The sequence below is a fragment of the Schistocerca nitens genome, chromosome 6 (assembly GCF_023898315.1).
Source record: "Schistocerca nitens isolate TAMUIC-IGC-003100 chromosome 6, iqSchNite1.1, whole genome shotgun sequence".
Taxonomy (NCBI): Eukaryota; Metazoa; Arthropoda; class Insecta; order Orthoptera; family Acrididae; genus Schistocerca; species Schistocerca nitens.
This window is the reverse complement of record NC_064619.1, coordinates 421,771,473-421,794,092: the sequence shown is the minus strand read 5'-3', so window position 1 is coordinate 421,794,092 and position 22,620 is coordinate 421,771,473. Positions and strand designations below refer to the sequence as shown.

General features: G+C 39.8%; 1 protein-coding gene across 1 annotated transcript in view; it reads right to left on the bottom strand.

The window, feature by feature from the left end:
• The window catches only part of LOC126262284 (rho guanine nucleotide exchange factor 18), a 628,397-nt gene that overhangs the window by 167,525 nt on the left and 438,252 nt on the right, over window positions 1–22,620 (bottom strand). The window contains exon 14 of the mRNA XM_049958802.1: window positions 19,079–19,132. Coding sequence (XP_049814759.1) covers window positions 19,079–19,132 — 54 coding nt within the window. The remainder of the gene's footprint in view (window positions 1–19,078; window positions 19,133–22,620) is intronic.

Below are 22,620 nucleotides of genomic sequence, written 5' to 3'. Positions count from 1 at the left end.
TGAAAGTGAACTGCAACAGAGCCATTTGCATGAAGGCAAGGATGTTACACACAGCAAAGCAAAACACAGCTGACAGCCATTGCAAAACAGTGGCAGCTGGACACGGTACAGAAACAGCTAATGCTGCGATACTCTAGCAGAATTGTTTAGAGTACGTGTCTTAAGCCCTCTACAAACATAGTCTGGAGTATGTAAGTACTCAGCCATTTGTGTACTAAAATATTCTTGTCTCAGCATCACACCCTACAACACAAGCCTGTGACATCTGGAGTAACATCCCGTAATGCAGTACAAGCTGTTTGACCACAGGACGTGACAGCCTGCCCTTGTTGACTGGAATGCAGGGTAAAAGGACAGTGTTTGCAGCTAATATAAAATGTTTCAAATGGACAGATGGGATATGTAAGCAGGCAGTGTCACCAGCCACAGGGTGATGTGAATAAAGTAAGAGGAAGTAATAGTTTTAGAAGCACAGGACCAGACAAGAATAAGGTGTTACATACCAACAGGAACCCCAGGCCCACCTAAGGTCATTCCCAGTAAGACTGGATGCTACAAAATCATATGCAGAGGTGGATTGTGTGATAGGAGCAATAGTAGGAAAAAATGGTTAAATGATATTATTGGACATGGGGGTGCATGTGTCGGTCACCTGTAGTGACCTAGTGAAACATATGCAATGTGACCCACCACAGTACAGATTGTGTGGAGTGAGGGATAAAGATGTCATACCATTAGGATTGGTGGATATAAACTTCTGGCTGGGAAACTGTTCAATTTAAACAATGTGTAGAGATTGTGCCATCTTAGCCTTCACTGCATGTAATTACTCTGCCAGCCTAGTTCAAAAGCAGATTTCCGGGGCCATCGCATCCAATCCTGGTACTGCTGATGCCCCCAAAAACCAACTTCAGAGCACACGACTGGTGATCAGTGTTATCCTGGTCTGAAGTGTATTAATCACAGCTACTTTGACAGGACCGTGACTTCCTAAAATCATGGCCTGAAATGAGATCCATTCTGTCTGAAATTTTGTCCATCACACACCCAGAATAGATTTCTGTTGCCCTCCCAATCCTCGCAAGTTTCTTGTGAGACCCTATGCTCCTGCACCCATCTCCCTACCCTATGACTCTACCTCTGTGACCGTCCCCACTGCAAGACTTGCCATATGCACCCTCCTGCCACCAACTATAGCAGCCCTGTAACTGGCAAAACATGCACTACCAAAGGGAGAGCCACCTGTGAAATGACATGTCATATACCAGCTATTATGTAAACCAGGCTCGTGCAAACTGTGCCCCCGGGGCGCCAGTGCCCGCGATCACCCGCAGCCAGCGCCCCGGGCGAATTCGGATGTTGCCGCAGTGCAGTGACCGAGCCATGTCGCTTAGCTGGCAGTGCGATCCACCTGCCGCACCTCACCATGCCCCTGTACGGGCCGGCAGTGGCCAAAAGAGACACAAAGCAACAGACGTAAGGCTACTGTGGATCGAGATGGATGGTCAACAGCAGCAGACAAAAAGAAAGAGTAGCGGTGCGTCCGCACTATTTAAACCCGAGTGCGAAATTAATTTCCTTTGTACTGCTGTCAAAAATCGTGTCAAATGTTTAGTATGACATCGGAAACTCATGTATTTAAAAAAGTACTCGATTGAACGGCACTTTAATACCTGTCACAAACATCAGTTTGAAAATTTGTCGCAAGAGGAACGCCAGTCAAAGCTTGAAGAACTGAAAGAAAATTTCAAGCAGCCTTACAGTGAAGTAAGTGTTTCTTATGACTCTTTACCATTGATAAAGATGATAAATAAAAGTAAATTTTATAATCTGTCACTTAGCAATGTGCCAGTTATCGAATATCAGATTGTCAGCAACAAGGAACATTTCTTTTCGGTTAATTTTTATATTTGATTTGCATTAAATCGCGTCGCACAGACATACGAAAAAGTTTCAGGTGCGTTTTTTTTTTTCCACTTTCTGAAAAGCCGTCACAAACGCTGTCTCGAGCAGCAAAGTGTCATTAAGAGTCATTCTTTGTTTTTGTATATTTGTGTTTTTATGAATTTTATCCTCATTGTCTCTTCGCAAGATATACGTACGAGGGAGCAATATACTGTTTGACTCCTTGGTGAAGGTATGTCCTCGAAACTTCAACAAAAGCCCGTACCGAGCTACTGAGCATCTCTCCTGCAGAGTCTTCCACTGGAGTTTATCTATCATCTCCGTAACGCTTTCACGATTACTAAATGATCCTGTAACGAAGCGCACTGCTCTCCGTTGGATCTTCTCTATCTCTTCTATCAACCGTATCTGGTACTGATCCCACGCTGCTGAGCAGTATTCAAGCAGTGAGCGAACAAGCGTACTGTAACCTACTTCCTTTGTTTTCGGATTGCATTTCCTTAGGATTCTTCCAATGAATCTCAGTCTGGCATCTGCTTTACCGACGATCAACTTTATATGATCATTCCACTTTAAATCACTCCTAATGCGTACTCCCAGATAATTTATGGAATTAACTGCTTCCAGTTGCTGACCTGCTATATTGTAGCTAAATGATAAGGGATCTTTCTTTTGTGTATTCCCAGCACATTACACATGTCTACATTGAGATTCAATTGCCATTCCCTGCACCATGCGTCAATTCGCTGCAGATCCTCCTGCATTTCAGTACAATTTTCCATTGTTACAACCTCTCAATATACCACAGCACAGATGGGTAGATCACATAACTAATGAGGAGGTGTTGAATAGGATTGGGGAAAAGAGAAGTTTGTGGTACAACTTGACTAGAAGAAGGGATCAGTTGGTAGGACATGTTCTGAGGCATCAAGGGATCACCAATTTAGTATTGGAGGGCAGCGTGGAGGGTACAAACAGTAGAGGGAGACCAAGAGATGAATACAATAAGCAGATTCAGAAGGATGTAGGTTGCAGTAGGTACGGGGAGATGAAGAAGCTTGCACAGGATAGAGTAGCATGGAGAGCTGCATCAAACCAGTCTCAGGACTGAAAACCACCACCGCCACCACCGCCACAACAACAACATCCGCAAAAAGCCTCAGTGAACTTCCGATGTCATCCACAAGGTCATTTATGTATTGTGAATAGCAACGGTCCTACAACACTCCCCTGTGGCACACCTGAAATCACTCTTACTTCGGAAGACTTCTCTCCATTGAGAATGAAATGCTGCATGCATGCATGCTCTTCAATCCAATCACACAATTGGTCTGATAGTCCATATGCTCTTACTTTGTTCATTAAATGACTGTGGGGAACCATATCGAATGCCTTGTGGTAGTCAAGAAACACGGCATCTACGTGGGAACCCGTGTCTATGGCCCTCTGAGTCTCGTGGACGAAAATTAATTGTATGTTATAGCTCTTTCGCCTCACACTGTTGCTCACCAAGTCGAAGATATGGCCTCAGATATGAAACAGCAATTAATGGAGAGAGCGGCAAACTTCATTTCATTTTCTATTGTTCTTGACGAGTCCGCAGACGTTGCGGGCATATCTCATATTCGTTCGATGTGTCAACGACAATCTGCGTGACACAGAAGAATTTCTCAGCCTTATACCACTAAAACACACAACCACGGGTTTTGATATTTTTCTAGCCTTGGAAAACGTGTTAGAGTCAATGGGTTTAAAATGGGAATGCCTGACCAGTGTAACAACAGGTGGAGCCCCTGTGCTACGAGGGATACGCACTGGATTTATGAGTTTTGTTAGGTCAAAAATGGCTTAAGTTGGCTGTTCCTTATTCGCAGCAGTCCATTGTCTGATACACTAGGAGGCACTTTGTGCGAAGATTGTCAACATAACATATTTTATGGACACAGTTCTTCGAACCGTTAATTATCTTCAATCGCATGGACTCACACATTGCCAATTTAAAGAATTTCTGGCTGATATTGAAGCGGAACACCCTGACATCCTCTACCACGCCGAAGTAAGATGGCTGAGCAGAGGAAAGGTGTCATCAGTTTTTCTCCTTGAGAGGCGAAATAAATACCTTTTTGGAAATGAAAGAATGTCCAGAAGAATTACTTTGTGATCCTATGTGGATGGCAAATTTGGCTTTTTTGAGTGATCTTAGTGGTCATTTAAATACTTCGAAAATCACTCTGTTGTTGATTTAGTGCAGACGATTCAAACATTTCAAAAAAATCTTATTTTGTGGGAAAAACAGCTGTGCGAGAAGAGTTGTTGTCACTTTCCTGCACTATACAGCGTTAAAGAAGATGTGGATTTTTCAGATTATTTTCAAATCATTTTCGAATTACAAGAACAGTTTGAAAACAGATTCTTGGAGATAAGTGAGCTTCAGCCGGACTTAGATATATTTGTTCGCCCGTTTTCCCTTTAGGCAGAGGACGTCTTACAAGAGCTTCAACTAGAGCTGATTGACCTGCAGTGCGATATCCGCCTGAAGGATCGCTTTCTTATGTGTAAAACTCCGGATGACTTTTACAGTTGTCTTCCATGAGAGAAATATCCTCTTTTGCACAAGCACGCGGCCATAGTTCTGTCAATGTTTGGTTCCACATATATTTGTGAGCGCTTTTTCTCTCTGTTCAAGCTTGCTAAAACCAAGAACCGTTCATTACTCGGCAATAAAAATTTGACTAATTCTTTGAGGTTAGCAGTCTCACGGAATATTGTATCAAACCTAGACAAAATCATTTCTTTGAAAAAGAAAAACATTTTAAATGTTAATCGTCTTCTTTAACAATGTTGACTGTAGGAGTCAAAGAGCTTTATAATGTTACTTCTATTTTTTAATAAGTTTTCAAACTGCATCAGTTAAAATTATTACGTACAAAACAGCAAACTAAGCATCCGATTTCTAAACTCTGAAAAGGGATACAAAATGATGTAGCAGAAAGTACACCAAAAAATATTTACTTGTAGCTACTAACAGTAGGAATGAGACTCTATATCCCTTACATAAAATTATTTCTAAAATAGAATATTTGTGACCCTAGTTCATTTAAGAAACTGATGTATCTTTCAGAAAATGCCTATTGTACATATGATGAGTGTGCATGTGCAGTACTAGTAGAATCAACCTGTGCGTCATAAAACTACTAAGTTGTTCTTCAATTCTTGTTTTGGATATTGTTTTCTAAAGCTTTGCGCAGTAATTCTGCCACATGATCACTAGTTGTTACCTCAACAGTAAATGGTTTGCTTGTTTTACCGCTCATGGACCACTTTTACAGAGCTGCACTTCCTCTGTTATTTTGTTTACGTTGGATCTGACCGCGGGACAGTCCAGCGCAGAGCAGTGCTGTGAGATCTCACTCGTTCCGCAGCTCTCTCTTGCTCCTATGCCAACACTAGCAACACACAGTCGCAGACGGGGCGCTAAACTACACTGCCTTGCGCCCGCGGGGCACGGGTACGCCCGCCGGGCGCAGTTCTTGGATGAGCCTGATGTAAACACTGTTTGGCCTCTTAAATCAGCATGACTATGACCAAATTATCAATTAGGATGAATAGGCATAGGCAGAGGGTGTGACCATCTCCGTTGCAAGACTTGCCCTATGCATCTTCCTACCACCACCTATAGCAGCCCTGTATCCTGGAGAAAGAAGAATCAAACATGAGGGGTGACAGCCACGGACAGTCGCTGAATGCCATTGAAACTGCATTACGAGGAAAAGTGAAGCACCTAGAGGCAAGCAATAGGGAACAGGTGGAAAAATTACTTTTGGAATTTAAGGATTTATTGTTTCCAAAAGGGTCATTATCAGCTATGCATATTACACAGTACCGCGTACCAACGGGAAATGAATCACCAGTCTACCGCAAACAATATAGAATACCAATGTACTTACAACCAATTTTGGAGGAATTTATCAATCAACAGCTGAAAGAGGGAATAATTGAAGAAGTAATAGCGTATGGGGGTGCAGGTAGTTGTCATGTCAAAAAAATCAACGGACAGAACACGAAAATGTAGATACCTAAATGCGAAAAATCATAACGGATGCCTACCCTTTGGCAAATATTACAGAACCAGTTGGATCATTTAGGGCAACGCAAATATTTTTCAACAATGCATTTGAAGAGGGGTTATCACCAGATGCAGGTTGCATCACAGGAGTGATGCAAAACAGTATTTTTGGCACTGTAACAATTCAGAAGAATGCCATTAGGATTAAAAAATGCACCTGCAACACTTCAGAGGGTGTTGGATGGAGTACTCAGAGATTTAAAACCACAGCAAGGCCTCATATATCTCTAAGACATAATTGTCTTTTGGAGTGATGGAACAGCATATGCAGAGATTAAGGGAAGTATTCCCAAGCAGCAAAGTTAAATGTGAGTACAAAAAAGTGTCATTTTGCGATGGGAGAGGTAGCATACCTAGGTCATGTCATAAGTAAAGATGGGGTTAATACAAACCCGAGATTAATTTGAACTGTACGTGAATTTCCTGTACCAGAATCTGTAAAGCAGTTGCAATCATTGTTAGGAGTCGTGAACTATTACTGCTGGTTCATGAAAGGATTTATGGATATTGCCCTAAGATTGACACAGTTGCTAGAAAAGGGTACTAAATTTGTGTGGTCAGAAGAGTGCCATCATGCCTTTGAGGAGCTGAAAGAAGCTTTAACATTAAGTCTGATACTGGTATGTCTGGATTATAATAGAAAATTTGTTTTATCATGCGATGCATTAAACCATGTACTTGGCTGAGTGTTGTCACAAGAGGAAGAAGGTGTGGAACATCCCACAGCTTACGCATCAAGACAACCAAATTTTGCAGAAAGAAATTATTCCACAATGGGGAAAGAGATGTTAAGCCTTATTTATGGAATCACCTATTTCAAATGTTATCCGTATGATAAAAAGTTTACAGCAATAACAGATCACGTGGGATTAAAAGGTTTGTTGTGGTTAAAGGATTCTTCTAGAAGGCTGAAGCGATGGGCAGTAATACTAAGTGAATTTTATTTTGAAGTCATGCATAAACCTGGGAGGAAGCACAGAAATGCAGATGGCTTAAGTAGAAAAGTAGCAGTATTACATATTGGAGGTAATGAGCATAAGGAATGACAAATTGCTCAGAGGGTGGATGATGAATGTAAGCAGTATTTTAAGCAGTCACAGTTTTGGGTCCAGGATGGGTTACTATGCAGAGAAAAACAAGTTGGGACCAAGGTAGCGGTACCAACGAAGCAAAGGAATAGAGTGCTACAAGAAGATCATGATCACATACTAGTAGGTCACGAAGGTTGCACGTCTCCCAACAGAGGAGTAGCAGAAAGATACTGGTGGAGGAATAGGAAGATGGACGTAAGCCGGTATGTGCGGAGTTGCACACACTGCGCACAGAGAGTGGATTTGTGTCGAACAAGAGCACCGTTGCGGAGGTTAACTGAAGCATTGGCACCATTCAAATTTCTTGGGATTAATGTTTTAGGTTCATTTAATAAAACATCCGTACGGAGTAAGTATGTACTCACAATCATAGATCATTTTTCAAGATATGTAGAAATGGTCATGATGCCAAATCAGCAGGCAGCAAGAGTGACACAAGCACTTGTGAATAATTGGGTACTGAAATTTGGAGTGCTTAAGACAATAGTAACAGACCAGGGATCAAACTTCAGGTGAGATCTATTCAAGAAATTTTGTAAGTTAATGAATGTGAAGAAGTTGAGGATGAGTGCTCCCTGCTCATGAGCCAACGGAAGAACGGAAAGAGCGCATAGGACAATTGAGAAGACACTTAGTTACTATGTTGACTTACATCACACCAACTGGGATATCTATTTGAAGTATGTCCTCTCCGCCTACAACTCAAAACAGCATACGAACACAGTATTAAGTAGTAAATGGTCATAAAATTCCATTACCATTCGACACATCGAAAACAAAGAAAGTGAAGACTAGAGAGCCTGTTAAGGAATTTGCCTGAGTGATTAGGGGAATCTGGACCACAGTAAGGAAGCCAAATACACAAGCACTGAGAAACAGGAAGAAGCTGCGGGCTGTACGGCAAGAATGCCACTATATAAGGTTGGTCAGTGGGTGATGCTATCAACTTCATGTACGCCAAAGGAAAAGACAAAGAAGTTTTTTGCAAAGTATCAGTGGCCACACCAAAAGTGGTAGAGACTATGTCGCCAGTAAATGTCAAGATTCAATGCTGAAGAGAATGACAACTGAGCGTGTAGGGCGGTTGAAACCTTTTCACAGGAGTCCAGAAGTTATTCCAGGAATAGGAGATGTAGACTGGAAAAGGAGACTGAGGAGAAAGGTATCTGATGATAAACAAGAGGTTGTCCATGAAATGTTAACGAGGAACCTGTGGGGATTAAAGGTTAGGAGAAAGTCATTTAATGTTTTTAGGTTATGTTTAGATTTGGTGTAAATAGTATAAGCAGCTGTGGGGCAGCAATGAATTTAAGGGAGAGGAAGGTGATAAGACTTCCTGCCCATAGGTGACATGCAGAGAAGGCAAGATGATGCTGTTCATAGTGTGACTACCAATCTTCATCGTGGTGGAAACTTTATGGAACCAGCACCTCGAAGGTGGAGTGCCGTTCGCCAAGCAGGAAGACATAGCAATCACCAATAATTACTTGGTGATACAGGAAAAGTGTAGTGAGGTGAGAAGACTAGAAGTAGCATTTGACAAATTTTTTCAGGGAATGGAAAGGCATGGGGTACTCAAAGGAAGTGGAGCATACGAGAAATTAAGGAGGACATGACCCAGGTACTGGGGGTCATTCCGCAATCGTGAGAAGGAAGAGGGGTTGTATGAATGCTGGGGATCAGCTTATGAAAACCATATTTGGCACTGCTGCTGAGGAAGACATTCGAAGAGTTAGCAACACAACAGAAGAGATTAGGCAGTGGGCAAAAGGCAAAAAAACCCGTGAGTGATTGGCACACTACACAGATTGAAAATTTAGAAGAGGACATACTAAACAGCACACTACAACTACAACAACTGACTGGAGAAGTAAAGTGGTATGCCACAGCTACAGAAGAGGCAGTTAATCAGATCATCAGGGAACTACAAACTGAAGTAGACGTCTTGGAAAGGGAAGTAGTAATGACAAAATAGTTGCAGTTTGTAGAAGATAATATTTGGGAAGCATCAGGGAAAGTAACAGAACTAAAAGAGGCTAAGCAACATGCTGTAAAAGGTCAGTTGGGGTTAAACTTCTTGTCACCAGAACTGTATTTGGAGGGTCTAAAGAAAGTAAAGAAGGCACTACCACTGGAGTTGGGGCTGTTTTTAGAACCCAAGCACAACAAATTAACTTTTTATTTAAAGGTAGAGCCACAGTACCAGCGAGAACTGAAGGAGCAAACGTTTACATTTCCATTTCTACACCAGTAGCAGGGAAAGAAGTATGTTACAAACGCTATGTAGTTCACGTGTATCTTGTCAAGTGGAGGATACTGAAGACATTTGTAAAAGTAAACATGCAGCAACTATTATTAATTGCGAAAAACACGGGAAGGTATGCAGAAATGGAGGAAGCAAAGTTACAAAAATTCTACCAAGGGGAAATCACAGTCGATCTGAGTATGGTAATAAGAGAGGGGCAGAATTCCTGTGCAATGATATTGCTAATGGGGCAAAAGGAGGTGAGAGAAAGCAATAAAGAAGTGAGTGAGCCAGAATTGTACTTTCAGCTGGTCTATGCACATTGGTTGTACTCTACCTTAGGCAAGAAGGTAGTAATGGCTAGTTATTTAAAGCGGCACAGCTCATGTCAGCAAAGAGGCTAGAATTAAACAGGAATGGTTTGTTATTAAATGGAACAGCTTGTGAGATAATGTTGCCTACTTTCCATTTGCCCACCAAGATCACAGAGATAACTCACCTGAATATTTCATATCTTCGTTTCTTTTGGCCAGAGCAGCTCATGGAAGCGCTACCTGCTGCAAACTCTAGGGCTGGAATTAATGCAGTCTATAAACATGCTTCTGATCCAGCAGGAGGGACGAGTCTCCCTAGAAACCTTAGTACAGCAAGTAAATTTATATTGGGAAAATCAATAACAGAAAAAGACAACAATGACTATTGTCATACCAACCACTGCAGTGACACTTCTGCTGAGTGTTGTTCTTGTTGTGGTATGTAGAAGATGAAGTACGAGACTGAGTCAGACCCAGCCGTCATTCAGATTCTGGTGAATTGGATACCCCGGGCTTAAAAGCACCAGAAGAAAGATGAATGCACTAAGGGGTAGTATTAAGGATAATTGATTCATTGATTTATTTTAGGTTGTAAGTTATTGTGTAAGAAGCCTAGTAATGAAATAAGTTCCATGGTGTTAAGTTAAGGAGCAGGGAAAGGGGCCCTGTAGAAATGTGTGATATTAACTGCCAGGGTTAAAGAAACCAATTGCTAGAATAATACTTAAGAGGCAAAACGGCCAGAAGGGCTGGTTGCCAGAAACTCTAGTGTACAGGATAATCTAGTGTGCTTGACCCGGGGGAATGGGTATTGATAAAAAGGAGGGAAATGTAAATTACCGACAGCCCAGTATTGTACGGATTATAATACGAACCTTAACTTTTAAGAAATTTTTTAAAAAGTAATATTTTTAACATTTTTATTATTAGATTGTGAAAAACATACTAATAAAAAATTCTTAGTTTATAAAACTGAACTGACCTTTAAAAATCCCTAAAAAATTGCCATCTGCACTTTCTTCTTCTTCTTCTTCTTCTTCCTCGTCATTGTTGTCCTCTTAATATATAAGATGGTCTTCACTGCCATCAAAAGGGTTACTTATGATGCACTTCTTGAAATATTTAACAACAATGTCTTCTCTCATTCTAGACCAGTTGTTTTATCCACTGAGATACTCGTTTGATTGTACGTTATTTTGAAGCTCCCTTCGGTGTGAATTCATATTGGGTTTCATCCATCATCTATTTGTTCCATTCCTATCTCATATACACTTTAAATGGTTTATTTATCAAGACATCAAGAGGTTGCAACTTTGAAGTCCTCCTGGAATAATAGCAAGCTTTGTATTTCCCTGTCTCAATTTCTCTTCCACAAAATTTTTCAAATGGCTTCTAAACTCATCTAGCACAAGAAGCAAACTCTTTTTCAATAAAACACCTTTCCTTCTCTCCCACACACTGTTAATCCATAATTTCATACCAGCTTCATACATCCAAACCTTGTGACGTATGTGAACAACAATACCTAGCGGCATTTCAAAACATTTTGGCATTGTTTTGCATTTGAATATGCACAACCCGAAAGAACAACAGTGTAGTGCAGTTTTTCATGTCCACTTTTTTTTATAGTTGCAGTTTTAACACCTTTCATGGCAATTGTTCTGTTACTCAGTACATCAAATGGCACAGGAGTTTCATCCACATTCGCTATGCGATGGAAAGATAATACTCTCTTCATACTCCTGTGGCATTTTCTGAGATAGTTTGGTTTTGGTTCTCATGTTAAGTCCACGACACTTCATAAACCTATAGCACCAACCAACGCTACCCTTAAAAGTCTGTTCAGATCCATTGTAGTGCTAGGTTATGAGGGTGTATTTGAATCATTTTTGTATTAATTCCAGTGCCATTTTGATGCTGTCCTTGAATCCATTTCAATCAATCGTCTTCTAGTTTTGGACATTTTTGCATTCAGTCCTCTACTTGCAAATTTAATATTTCTTATTTTTTTCAGTTCTTCTTTACTAGCCCGCCAATCGTGAATGGTTTTTTTCTGTCGGTGGAGGACCGAAATGCCCTCAACTGCTCTGTTTTTCTGTTCTCCTGCATATGCCATTACTTTCAATTTATAGCCCGTGTAATACGAATACCATTTATTTTTTTCCATTATGAAACTAGCCACTAATATAAACATTGTACAGTTACTAATAATACAAATACTTTCAATTCCAGTTCACTGGCACCATAGACTGCAATGATGCATCATAGGCAGATAATGTTCTGGGTTTATGATGGTAGGGTGGGGAGAGAGACAGTGTTAGCAAGCTTGTCAAACTTCACAACTCATGTTTGTTGCAATGGTGCACTGCTGTTGTCAGTTGAATCTAATGTTGCCGGATAGCAATAGATTTCCTGTGGCATTGAATATATGGCCGTTTTCATATTGCAAACAAAATGATACAATTTCAGAGACTTCACTGGTCTCATACAGGCACGATTTTATGTATATAGACTTACACAACGAATGAAAGTTTGTACCAATGTCGGGAACTGAACTCAGGTCTCCTGCTAACTAGTTGCTCCAGTGTATCTACATAAAATTTTTGTATTAATGCGAGTATAAGACGCACCTGAATTTTTTAAGCAATTTTCCGAAGAAAAAAGTGCGTCTTATAGTTTGAAAAATACAGTATTCACTCAAAAAGTACATCGGAGCAGAAGCAAGATGCAACAGAGCTAGACACAGGCAGGCAAGTGTGTTTTGTGTTGCAACGCAAAACAGGGCCGAAAGGCATTGTGAAACAGAGCTCAGCTGGGCACAGTACAGCAACAGCCGACGCTGAAACACACTAGTGGAAGGGCTGAAGCCTTTCCTCACTTGCCACCACAGAACTGTTGTAGAGCACGTGCCTTAAGCCCTAAATGAACATAGTCCAGAGCAAGTAAGTACTCTCAGTATCACAGCCTTCACCATGAGCCTGTGATACCTGCAGCGACATCTCGGAATGCAGTGCAGAGTCAGCTGTTCGACCACCAGATGGGGCAGCCTACCCTAAGTCATGAGAGCAGCCTGGTCGCTGGAGGAAAGTCACAGCTGCCTCTGGAGTATCCTCAGGTGCGCTGCCGTGCTGTCATCATAATCGCAGCTGGAGACATTGCTGATAGCGGCATTCTGGTGACGCCATACTCGGCCTCACTCTTTGCACTGTCAGAAATGGCAGACGTCTATTGTTTCGCATGAGAGGCAACTGGACGTCTACACCGAGCTGTTTCTAATGTACTACAGCTGAAGGCCAGAATAAAGAAGTTAATAACAAAAGTCTACTGTCATCCTGACACCTCATTTCACTCTGCACGGATGAAAATCTATGGGGCATCTAACATTATGATCCTGTGGTGTTTTGTACTACTTGTTACAGTTCACCAACTCTTATTTTTTAAACCTCGCTCTCTCCAGCAATTTAACTTAGCGTACCTCTACATTAATTAACTAGCATTTCCGGAAAGTAGCATAAAGTTTAACTTGTTGTTTCAGAAACTTTGCACTGTTGTTTTTGTTTACACACAGTTGCGTATAGATCTAATTTGTGGAACCATATTTTAGTGTTTATCTGTAATTTAACTGCCTTATTCTTAATAAACTATTACGTTTATCATGAGTGAAAAGTGCTTGACTTGCCGTAGAATTGTTAGGTCGTGGCTTTGGTGTGATGGGTGCTATAGTTTTTTCTGTGTGGGTGACTGTAGTGGCGTGGGAATAGGGGAAGTAAATGAGACTCATCAGTGGTTTTGTAGGATTTGTAGTGGAGATATGAAGATACTAGAACAGGAGGGGAAAAGGGGAACAGGGGAGATCTTGACAGGTTAAGGAGGGAGAAGGGTAAAGAGAGGTAGGAAGTGGCAACAGGCAACAGGAGGAACAGGCCTAGAACTTCGTCTAACAGCTTCGTGGTGAATGTGGAATATAGATTTGACCTGTTGCTTCAGTTAGAAGCTGGTGAGCCTCAAGCAGTTGCAGGTGTAAACAGGGCACAACAAACTTTCAGCAGCAAATTGAAAAGTAAGAATATAGGGAAATCAGTGTTGTTGTTAGGTAGTTCCCACGGAAGAGGTGTTGGCCAACTTTTGCAGGATGAACTAGGATCAGAATGCCAGGTGACCAATTTTTTTAAACCTAGTGCTGGTCTGGAGCAGGTGACAGAGGATTTAGGATCACTTTGCAAAGATTTCACAAAGGAATACACCATGGTTATAGTGGGTGGGGCAGGTAACAGTATTGACAGAGATCCTGGGTACACTATAGAGTGCGACTTGGCAAAGATTGCATCGGCATCGAAGCATACTAGTGTTGAGTTTGTATCTGTTCTTGGGTACCGTGACCGACCTCATTTGAACTCTTCTGTCAAGAGAGTTAATTTGGAGCTGGAATGGCTGCTTATGTTGGGTGCAGGATCACGCATTGGTGTGGTTACTGTTGATTCTCTTAATAGGTGGGATTATACAAGGCATGGCCTTCACCTCAACAGGAAGGGGAGGGTAAATTTGCTGGGAAAATAGCAGGAAAGTTAAAGGGGGAGGCACTGTCATGAGTGGTAAAATACCATTGGTTATAGGGTTCAGAAAAGACCCTTTTTTAGGATAGGGAGGACACAAAGAAACCAAATTTTAAGAGAGGTTAGAACTGAGACAAACCTTCAGTTTGAGAAAGAAAACAAAAAACACAATTCCAGCTTATCACAACGGCGTAAACAGCTATTGGTTAAGAATTTTCAACAGTCAGTAGACACTTTAAATCTACCCAATTTTAACTCAGTCAGTGTGAAATGTCAGCTATCTTTATTATATCAAAATATTCGAGGACTGAGAAATAAAATTAATGAATTAACTATCTACATAGATGAATTAGAGTCTTCAAATCCAGCTGACATAATCTGCCTCTCTGAACATCATGTGACCACTGGTATAGAACTTGTGAGTGTTACAGGGTTTAGGTTAGCATCTCACTTTTGTACATCAGAAATGGAAAAAGGAGGAGTTGCCACATTCATCAGGAACTGTCATAAATTTAAGAACATAGACATTCATAAATTTTGCCTAGAACAGCATCTGTACTGACCCATTTAACAACCAAAAACAAAGAAACAGTGGCTGCTGGTGATTTCAATGTAGATTTCCTTGAAGACTCTCCCAATAAGAACTTATTTGAGTTAGTAACACTATCATTCAACTTAATTCCCACTGTAAAGTTCCCCACTAGGGTAGCCAATTGCTAAGAAACAGCCACTGATAATATCTTTCTAGAAAAGTCCAATGAACAAACTTATATTACAAAACCAATAGTCAATGGTCTCTCAGACCATGACATGCAGTTCCTTCTGTTAAATGTTAATACTGAACAGGATATAAAATCTGTTAAATCTGAGCTCAAGAGGGTAATCAATAAGCCAAAAATTGATTATTTTAGGACACTCCTCAGAGACATTTACTGGACTGATGTTTACAGTGCTCAAGGCATGAATGAAAAATACAACACTTTTGCTAATAAAGTGCTTACCTTATTCGAACACTGTTTTCCCCCAAAACTTACCAAGGTTACACCAAAGTCTACAAAGAAGCCATGGATTACTCAAAGAATAGGGGTATCTTGTAAAACAAAAACAAAATTGTATCTGTCAATCCGAAACAGTTCTGATGTTGATGCTATAGCACATTACAAGAAATACTGCAAAATATTAAAGACTGTAATATGGACATCAAAGCAAATATATTACAAGGAAAAGATAGTCATATCAGATAACAAAATAAAGACAACGTGAGATATAGTGAAGGAGGAGACCGGTAGAACCAGACATGAAGAGGAACAAATAGCATTAAGAGAAAATGATAGATTGGTGACAGATGTGTATAGTATTTACTAAGATGGTATCTGTTCTTTTGGACATGTCCGAAAGAACAGATACCATCGATGACCAAGCAGCTCGTTAGAAGGATATTACAATGAAATCAACACCCTTAGCTGTTTACAGGCGTTGACATACGTCAACGGGGACAGATGAAAATGCGTGCCCCAACTTGGACTCGAACCCGGGATCTCCTGCTTACATGGCAGACGCTCTGTCCATCTGAGCCACCGAGGACACAGAGGATAGCACGACTGCAGGGGATTTATCTCTGGCATGCCTCCCGCAAAACCCACATACTCAACGTATTGTCCCGCACTACTTTCGTAGTGCCCCCGCTCATTATACTCATTACTCGTGGCGCACTGCCGATTCCCGTAAGAGTTCGGGCACTGTTTGTGCATTTGCACAGAAGAAGAAGATGGGTGGGGGCACTACGAATGTAGTGCGGGACAATACGATGAGAATGTGGGTTTCGCAGGAGGCGTGCCAGAGATAAATCCCTGCAGTCGTGCTATCCTCTGTGTCCTCGGTGGCTCAGATGGATAGAGCGTCTGCCATGTAAGCAGGAGATCCCGGGTTCAAGTCCCGGTCGGGGCACACATTTTCATGTGTCCCCGTTGACGTATGTCAACGCCTGTAAGCAGCTAAGGGTGTTCATTTCATTGTAATTTGATGTGTATAGTGTTGTAGAACTTTTTAACAAACATTTTATAACTGTTATTGAAAAGATGGGGTTGTCAGGTTCAGTAGATGCTGCTATGGAATACCTCAGACCAGACATTTCAAGTAACTTCCATAATATGAATTTGACCCTCACCACCCCAGCAGAAATAATGTCCATCATAAAATCTTTAAAATCAAAAACATCTAGTGAGTATGATGAAATATCAACAAAGTTAATTAAAGAATGTGATTCTGAGCTAAGAAACAAATTAAGCTATCTGTGTAACCAGTCGTTTATCAGTGGAATATTTCCTGAATGGTTGAAATATGCTGAAGTTAAGCCACTGTTTAAGAAGGGAGATAAAGAAATAGCATCAAATTTCCGCCCAGTTTCACTGTTGCCAGCATTCTCAAAAATTTTAGAAAAAGTAATGTACAATCGGCTTTATAACCATCTTATCTCAAAAAACATTCGGTCAAAGTCACAATTTGGATTTCTAAAGGGTTCTGATATTGTGAAGGCTATCTGCACTTACAGTGAAAATGTGCTTAATTCATTAGACAAAAAATTGCAGGCAACTGGTATATTTTGTGATCTGTCAAAGGCATTTGACTGTGTAAATCACAATATCCTTTTAAGTAAATTAGAATATTATAGTGTAACAGAAAATGCTGCAAAATGGTTCAAATCTTATATCTCTGGTAGGAAACAAAGGGTGTTATAAGGAAAGAGACATGTATCAAGCATCATCCAAGTGGGAACTAATTACATGTCGGGTCCCACAAGGTTCCATTTTGGGGCCCTTACCTTTTCTTGCATATATCAATGACCTTTCATCAGTAACATTACCAGATGCCTAGTTCGTTTTGTTTGCTGATGATACAAACATTGCAATAAATAGCAAATCAAGTGTAGTCATAGAAAGATCAGCTAATAAAATATTTGTGGACATTAATCACTGGTTCCTAGCCAATTCTTTGTCACCAAACTTTGAAAGAACACACTACATGCACTTCAGAACTTGTAAGGGGTGTCCCTAACATACGATGACAAGCAGATAGAAGAAGTGGACAGTGTTAAATTCTTGGGATTACAGCTTGATAATATATTCAACTGGGAGGAGCACCCCACAGAACTGCTGAAGTGTCTTAACAAATTTCTATTTGCAATGCGAATTGTGTCAGACATATGGGATATAAAAATGAAAAAGCTGGCATACTATGCTTACTTTCATTCCATAATGTCATATGGGATTATTTTCTGGGGTAATTCATCAAGCCAAGCTGAAGTTTTCCGAGCACATAAACGTGCAGTAAGAGTTATATGTGGTGTGAACTCAAGAACATCCTACAAAAGCCTGTTTAGGGAACTAGGGATACTAACTACTGCTTCCCAATATATTAATTCTATAATGAAACATGTCATTAAAAATATATCACTTTTTCAAACCAACAGCTCAATTCATGGAATCAACACTAGAAATAAGAATCTTCAGAAGGATTTAAAGTCATTTAGTCTTGTACAAAAAGGTGTGCATTATTCAGGAACACACATTTTCAATAACTTGCCAGCAGCCATAAAAAGCTTAACAACCAATGAAATTCAGTTTAAGAGAAGCCTAAAGGTGGCCAACTCCTTCTACTCCATTGATGAATTTCTCAGTAAGACCAACTTATATATATATAAATTCTGCACAATTTCAGTGCAGTAATGTGTTCATTGTAAGTGTGCGTGTGTGTGTGTGTGTGTGTGTGTGTGTGTGTGTGTGTGTGTGTGTGTGTGTGTGTGTCCAATCTAACTTCTGCACCATTTCAGTGCAGTAATGTGTTCATTGTAAATAAGTATTATAGTAGTTGTATTGCACGTTTATTACCTTATGAATAAATAAAAAAACTTTTTTATTTTAAATTCAGTGCATTAGTATTTGTAAAATGACTCTTTCATATAGTGTTCATTAAAAAATGACAACCATTCCACTTGGGACCTGTGGAATGGTACATTAGCTTATTTGTTTTAGTTGTAAATATTTCTCATATATTGTTGTTTTTCTGACATGTTCTACATCCTGCAGAACCTCCTCACTATGGATCAATTGGAATGAAAGTAAATCTAATCTAATCTAAAAAAGCACTGACACGCCACAAATACATTGTGCCCAAACTGAAAACAGTTACAGCCTACAAAGTCAAAACAGAGAGTGCATAAATACGCCTCCACAGCACCATCTGTTCACTGATGACAGACAAATGAATCACTAACACTAAAACCCATCAGTGTGCCCTTATTACACTCTCGTGCCACTGAAAACAGTTCCTGAGGGCATTACTTTTTTTCTTGGACTGTATGCGCAAGAAAGAACTTCAACCAGTAGTTCTGTTGTCTGCTTAAAGTCGTCAAAATCTTTGAACAATGAAAGATAACACTCCTGTTCTGTATTCAGACCTTAAAGTTTTGTATTTCTGATAAAAGAAAGACAGTTCTCTCCTTCCTTAATGATCTCTTATATTGCTTGTGCCATAGGTATATGTAACTTCATCAACAACAAAAAGGCAAGGCTATTTCTTTATTGTGTCAAATTCTGTTTAACCCGATTGTAAGATAAATTAAATTGTGAGCTCTGCAACACTTCTTGGGTTAAAGAAATAACATTATCCAAATAGTCTAACAAATTTTTTATGCAAATTCCCATACCCATTTGAATTATTTTTTAAGAGAATAGAATAGTTTTATTGTCATATTCAAGAAAATCAAGCATGTAAGTATGCTACTATCTAATGTTTTGTGTACTGATATTATTAAGAAGAGAACCATGAAATTAAATTACACTCACCCAAGTCCATCATGCGGTCCATAGTCACCTTCTCTTTCCTCGTTTATTATTTGACTGTAGAGATAAATGCTATCATTACTTTCAGTACATAATTAGAGGAAAGGCAAATAAATGATATCATTACAAAATCAAATCAAATGTCACTGTTAAGAACTGGAGAGATTACAACTAGATTATTCTTACCTCTTAACATTGATAGAAGATAGTTACATACTAATAACATAGACAATATACAATGCACCCCAGAATAAAAAATCTGTGAATATACAATGCACCCCAGAATAAAAAATTGGTGTGTGTGAAAGTGAAAAATCTGTGCACCAAACTTAACTACCATTTAAACAGATTTTTTTATAAACCATGAAAAACAAAAATGTTTTCAAGTGCATTCAGTGTATTGTACAGTAATACACAGGAAGTAATGCCATTTGATCTTATATACATATATGTACCTAAAAATACTCATTGTGACATATAAGTAATTAGCAGGAAAAAAGTGTTGCTTTCAAGCAGCGTGTCTACTGTATTATACCTAGAAGCTCAAAAGCACCAAACATTCAGAAATACAATAACAATGTTTCACTGCCGAATGTGAATAATTTCTAGCGTATTTCAGTCAGTATTGCTCTTGTAGCTATATGCAAAGTGCTTTTCACATGACTCAAGTAGCATGAAGAATATCTGACAATACACATATCACAAATAGCAAATTAACTGTATTATTTGCTGTTCCACAACATAAAACAAACAAAAAATATTTGGTGAAATTTTTCAACAAGCCTGAGCAAAAGATGGATAATGGCTAATATTATGAATGCTGTTAACATTTTCTACTTGTAATAGTAGACTCTGGGTCACTGGAACAAGGAATCCTGGCCACAAAATACTTCATAATTGCATCGCTGTATGGAAGAGTCTTGGTTTTCTACATACATCTATTTGGAGTTAAAATCAAAGTTCTTAAGAACATCAAGTTCAGACACCAAAATGGCACACCAAAGTGGCACAACTGTGTCACCAAGAAACGATGTAATTTTGTCTTGATATTCTTGTTATATTTCAGTAACATGAAAATCGCAAAACTTAAAAGTAATATGTTAACTAGAACATTGAAATGACTAGCTCTGTAATGCTTCAACACATCACTCTACATGTGACCCTGCATAAGATGTTTCAGTTTAGTTTGACACAGAAGTTTATTTTTCTTCTCACATTTTAGGCAATATTTAATATCAAAATTTCTGAGGTTATCAAAAAATCTGTAATGACTAATTTTAAGCAAAGATCAATATTATTTGTGAAAATTACCAACAGTATCACAATAAGAACTATGATACAGAAATTCTCTTGCATTGTGTTAGATTATGATTCTCAGTTACTTTTATTAATTATTGTAGTCTTATTTTATTCAGTAATCTAAACAATGACAGCCCGATAGCAACACTTCTTTCTTCAATAATTACACACAATATTAATGTTATCTTCATGCCTCTATGTATGAAACTCTAGAAGAACAAGCAGAATGGAAATGAAAATAAGCAGAAGCACAAAGGCAGATTGAAAAAAGGAATTATTTTTCTCAGAAGCACAAAAGAAGGACAGACAGAAATAAGAGAGAGATTAGCAAAAAGCAGGGCTGATAGTCTACAAAAGTGTGAATAGCTTTTAATACGATGGCCCCATACCACACCTAAATTTATAGAGAAATAACAACAAAATAAGAAAAGGTACAAGTTACAAAAATCTTGTGTTTTTTTTTAATTTATTTTAGCTACACTCTTAAAATTAAGGCACTTACTTATTTTTGGAAAAGGACAGCAAACTGAGACCAAGTTGGACCTCACAGTACTAACTCACAACAGAATTAATTCTCTCAAGTAGAATTCATTGCTGCAGATGCCCTCAACAAAATGCAAGAAGCTCACAGTAGGACCATGTGATTGGAATGAACACAAGCAAAGGTGACAAAGCTGAATAATAAAACAATGGGAACTCCCTTGTTCAGTATGCCGAGGGTCTCACTAAGGCGTTCCCAGAAGGCTCTATCCCCCAGATCTAGTCCGCATGCAGATTTCCCGTGCCATTTCCCCTCACAACTCCAATCCTCCCACCACTCCCAAGTACCTGCCACAAAGGAGTGCTCCCTTCATCATCCATTACAACCCTGGACTGGAACAACTGATCCACATCCTCCACCAGGCTTTAGATAACCTATCACTATGCCCTGAAATGAGTGACATCCTACTCGAAATATTTCCCACCCCTCCTAAAATGGTGTTCTGTCACCCAACTGACCTTCACAATATCCTGGTCCATCCCTATGCTATTCCCAACCCCAATCCCAATCCACTGCCACAAGGATCATATCCCTGTGGAAGACCCAGGTGCTAAGTCTGCCCAATCCACACACCCAGCACTTTCTATTGAAATCCTGTTATAGGTTTATCCTACCACATCAGGGGCCAGGCCACCTGTGAAAGCAACCATATCATTTACCAGCTCTGCTGCAATCACTGCAGACCTTTTTATATTGGTATTACTACCAATCAGCTGTCCACCAGGATGAACGGCCACTGCCAAACTGTGGCCAAGAGCAAAGCAGACCACCCTGCCACACAACATGCAGCTGAACATAATGCACTTGATTTCAATGGCTGCTTCACTACCCAAGCCAACTGGATCCTTCCCTCCACCACTAGCTTTCCTGACTTACACAGATGGGAGTTATGCTTACAACACAGTCTCCACTCCTGTAATAATTCCGCCCTCAACCAATGATAACATACTGTCCCCTCACCCTCTGTCCTACCATCTCCTCTATATTCTCGTTACTCACCCTTTTAATTTGCACCACTCTGCCAACACATTCACCTGTCTTTCCCTACTCCTCTTCTTTTTTGTTCCTTTTTTCCCCACCTCCCTGTTCCACAAACCCCTGGCACTGCACCTGTTGGCAGTCTAGTCCCAGCACACTCCACCAGAGCATACGTCTCTCTTCCCATCCGTACACTACTATTCCTTCAGCTTCCCCACCCCCTCCAGAATGCTGCTTGCTTTTCATGTGATGTTGCATTCTGGCCCGAGATGCTGGAGTTGGCGGTCATGTGTGTGGGAGGTGTTCTCGTTAGTGTGCAACTTGATGTATCTTCTATACAGCAAGTAGCAATCTGTCTTTACCTACATTGTTGAGAAAGCTAAAGAATATCAAAGTAGTAGCACAGCTTACAACTTAGCTCCTTTCTTTAATACCTTCTGTACTATGATATATAAAACCATGGCCCTTTATCTTTTCCTTACTCACATGGCCTTACTTGCTCTGTTTGGATTTAATTACAAAATAATAACTGGAACCACAGATATTCCTTTATGAACAACTACAAATAGGAACTGACTGTAATAAAAACATGTAGGAGATTGTTATTATTATCAAAGTTCTCAAATGAGAGGCAACATTGGAAGGCAGTAACAATCATGAAAAATTAATGGGCATGGAATTGCTGATGCACAACGTTCAGCATAATGACAGTATAAACTGAGCACAC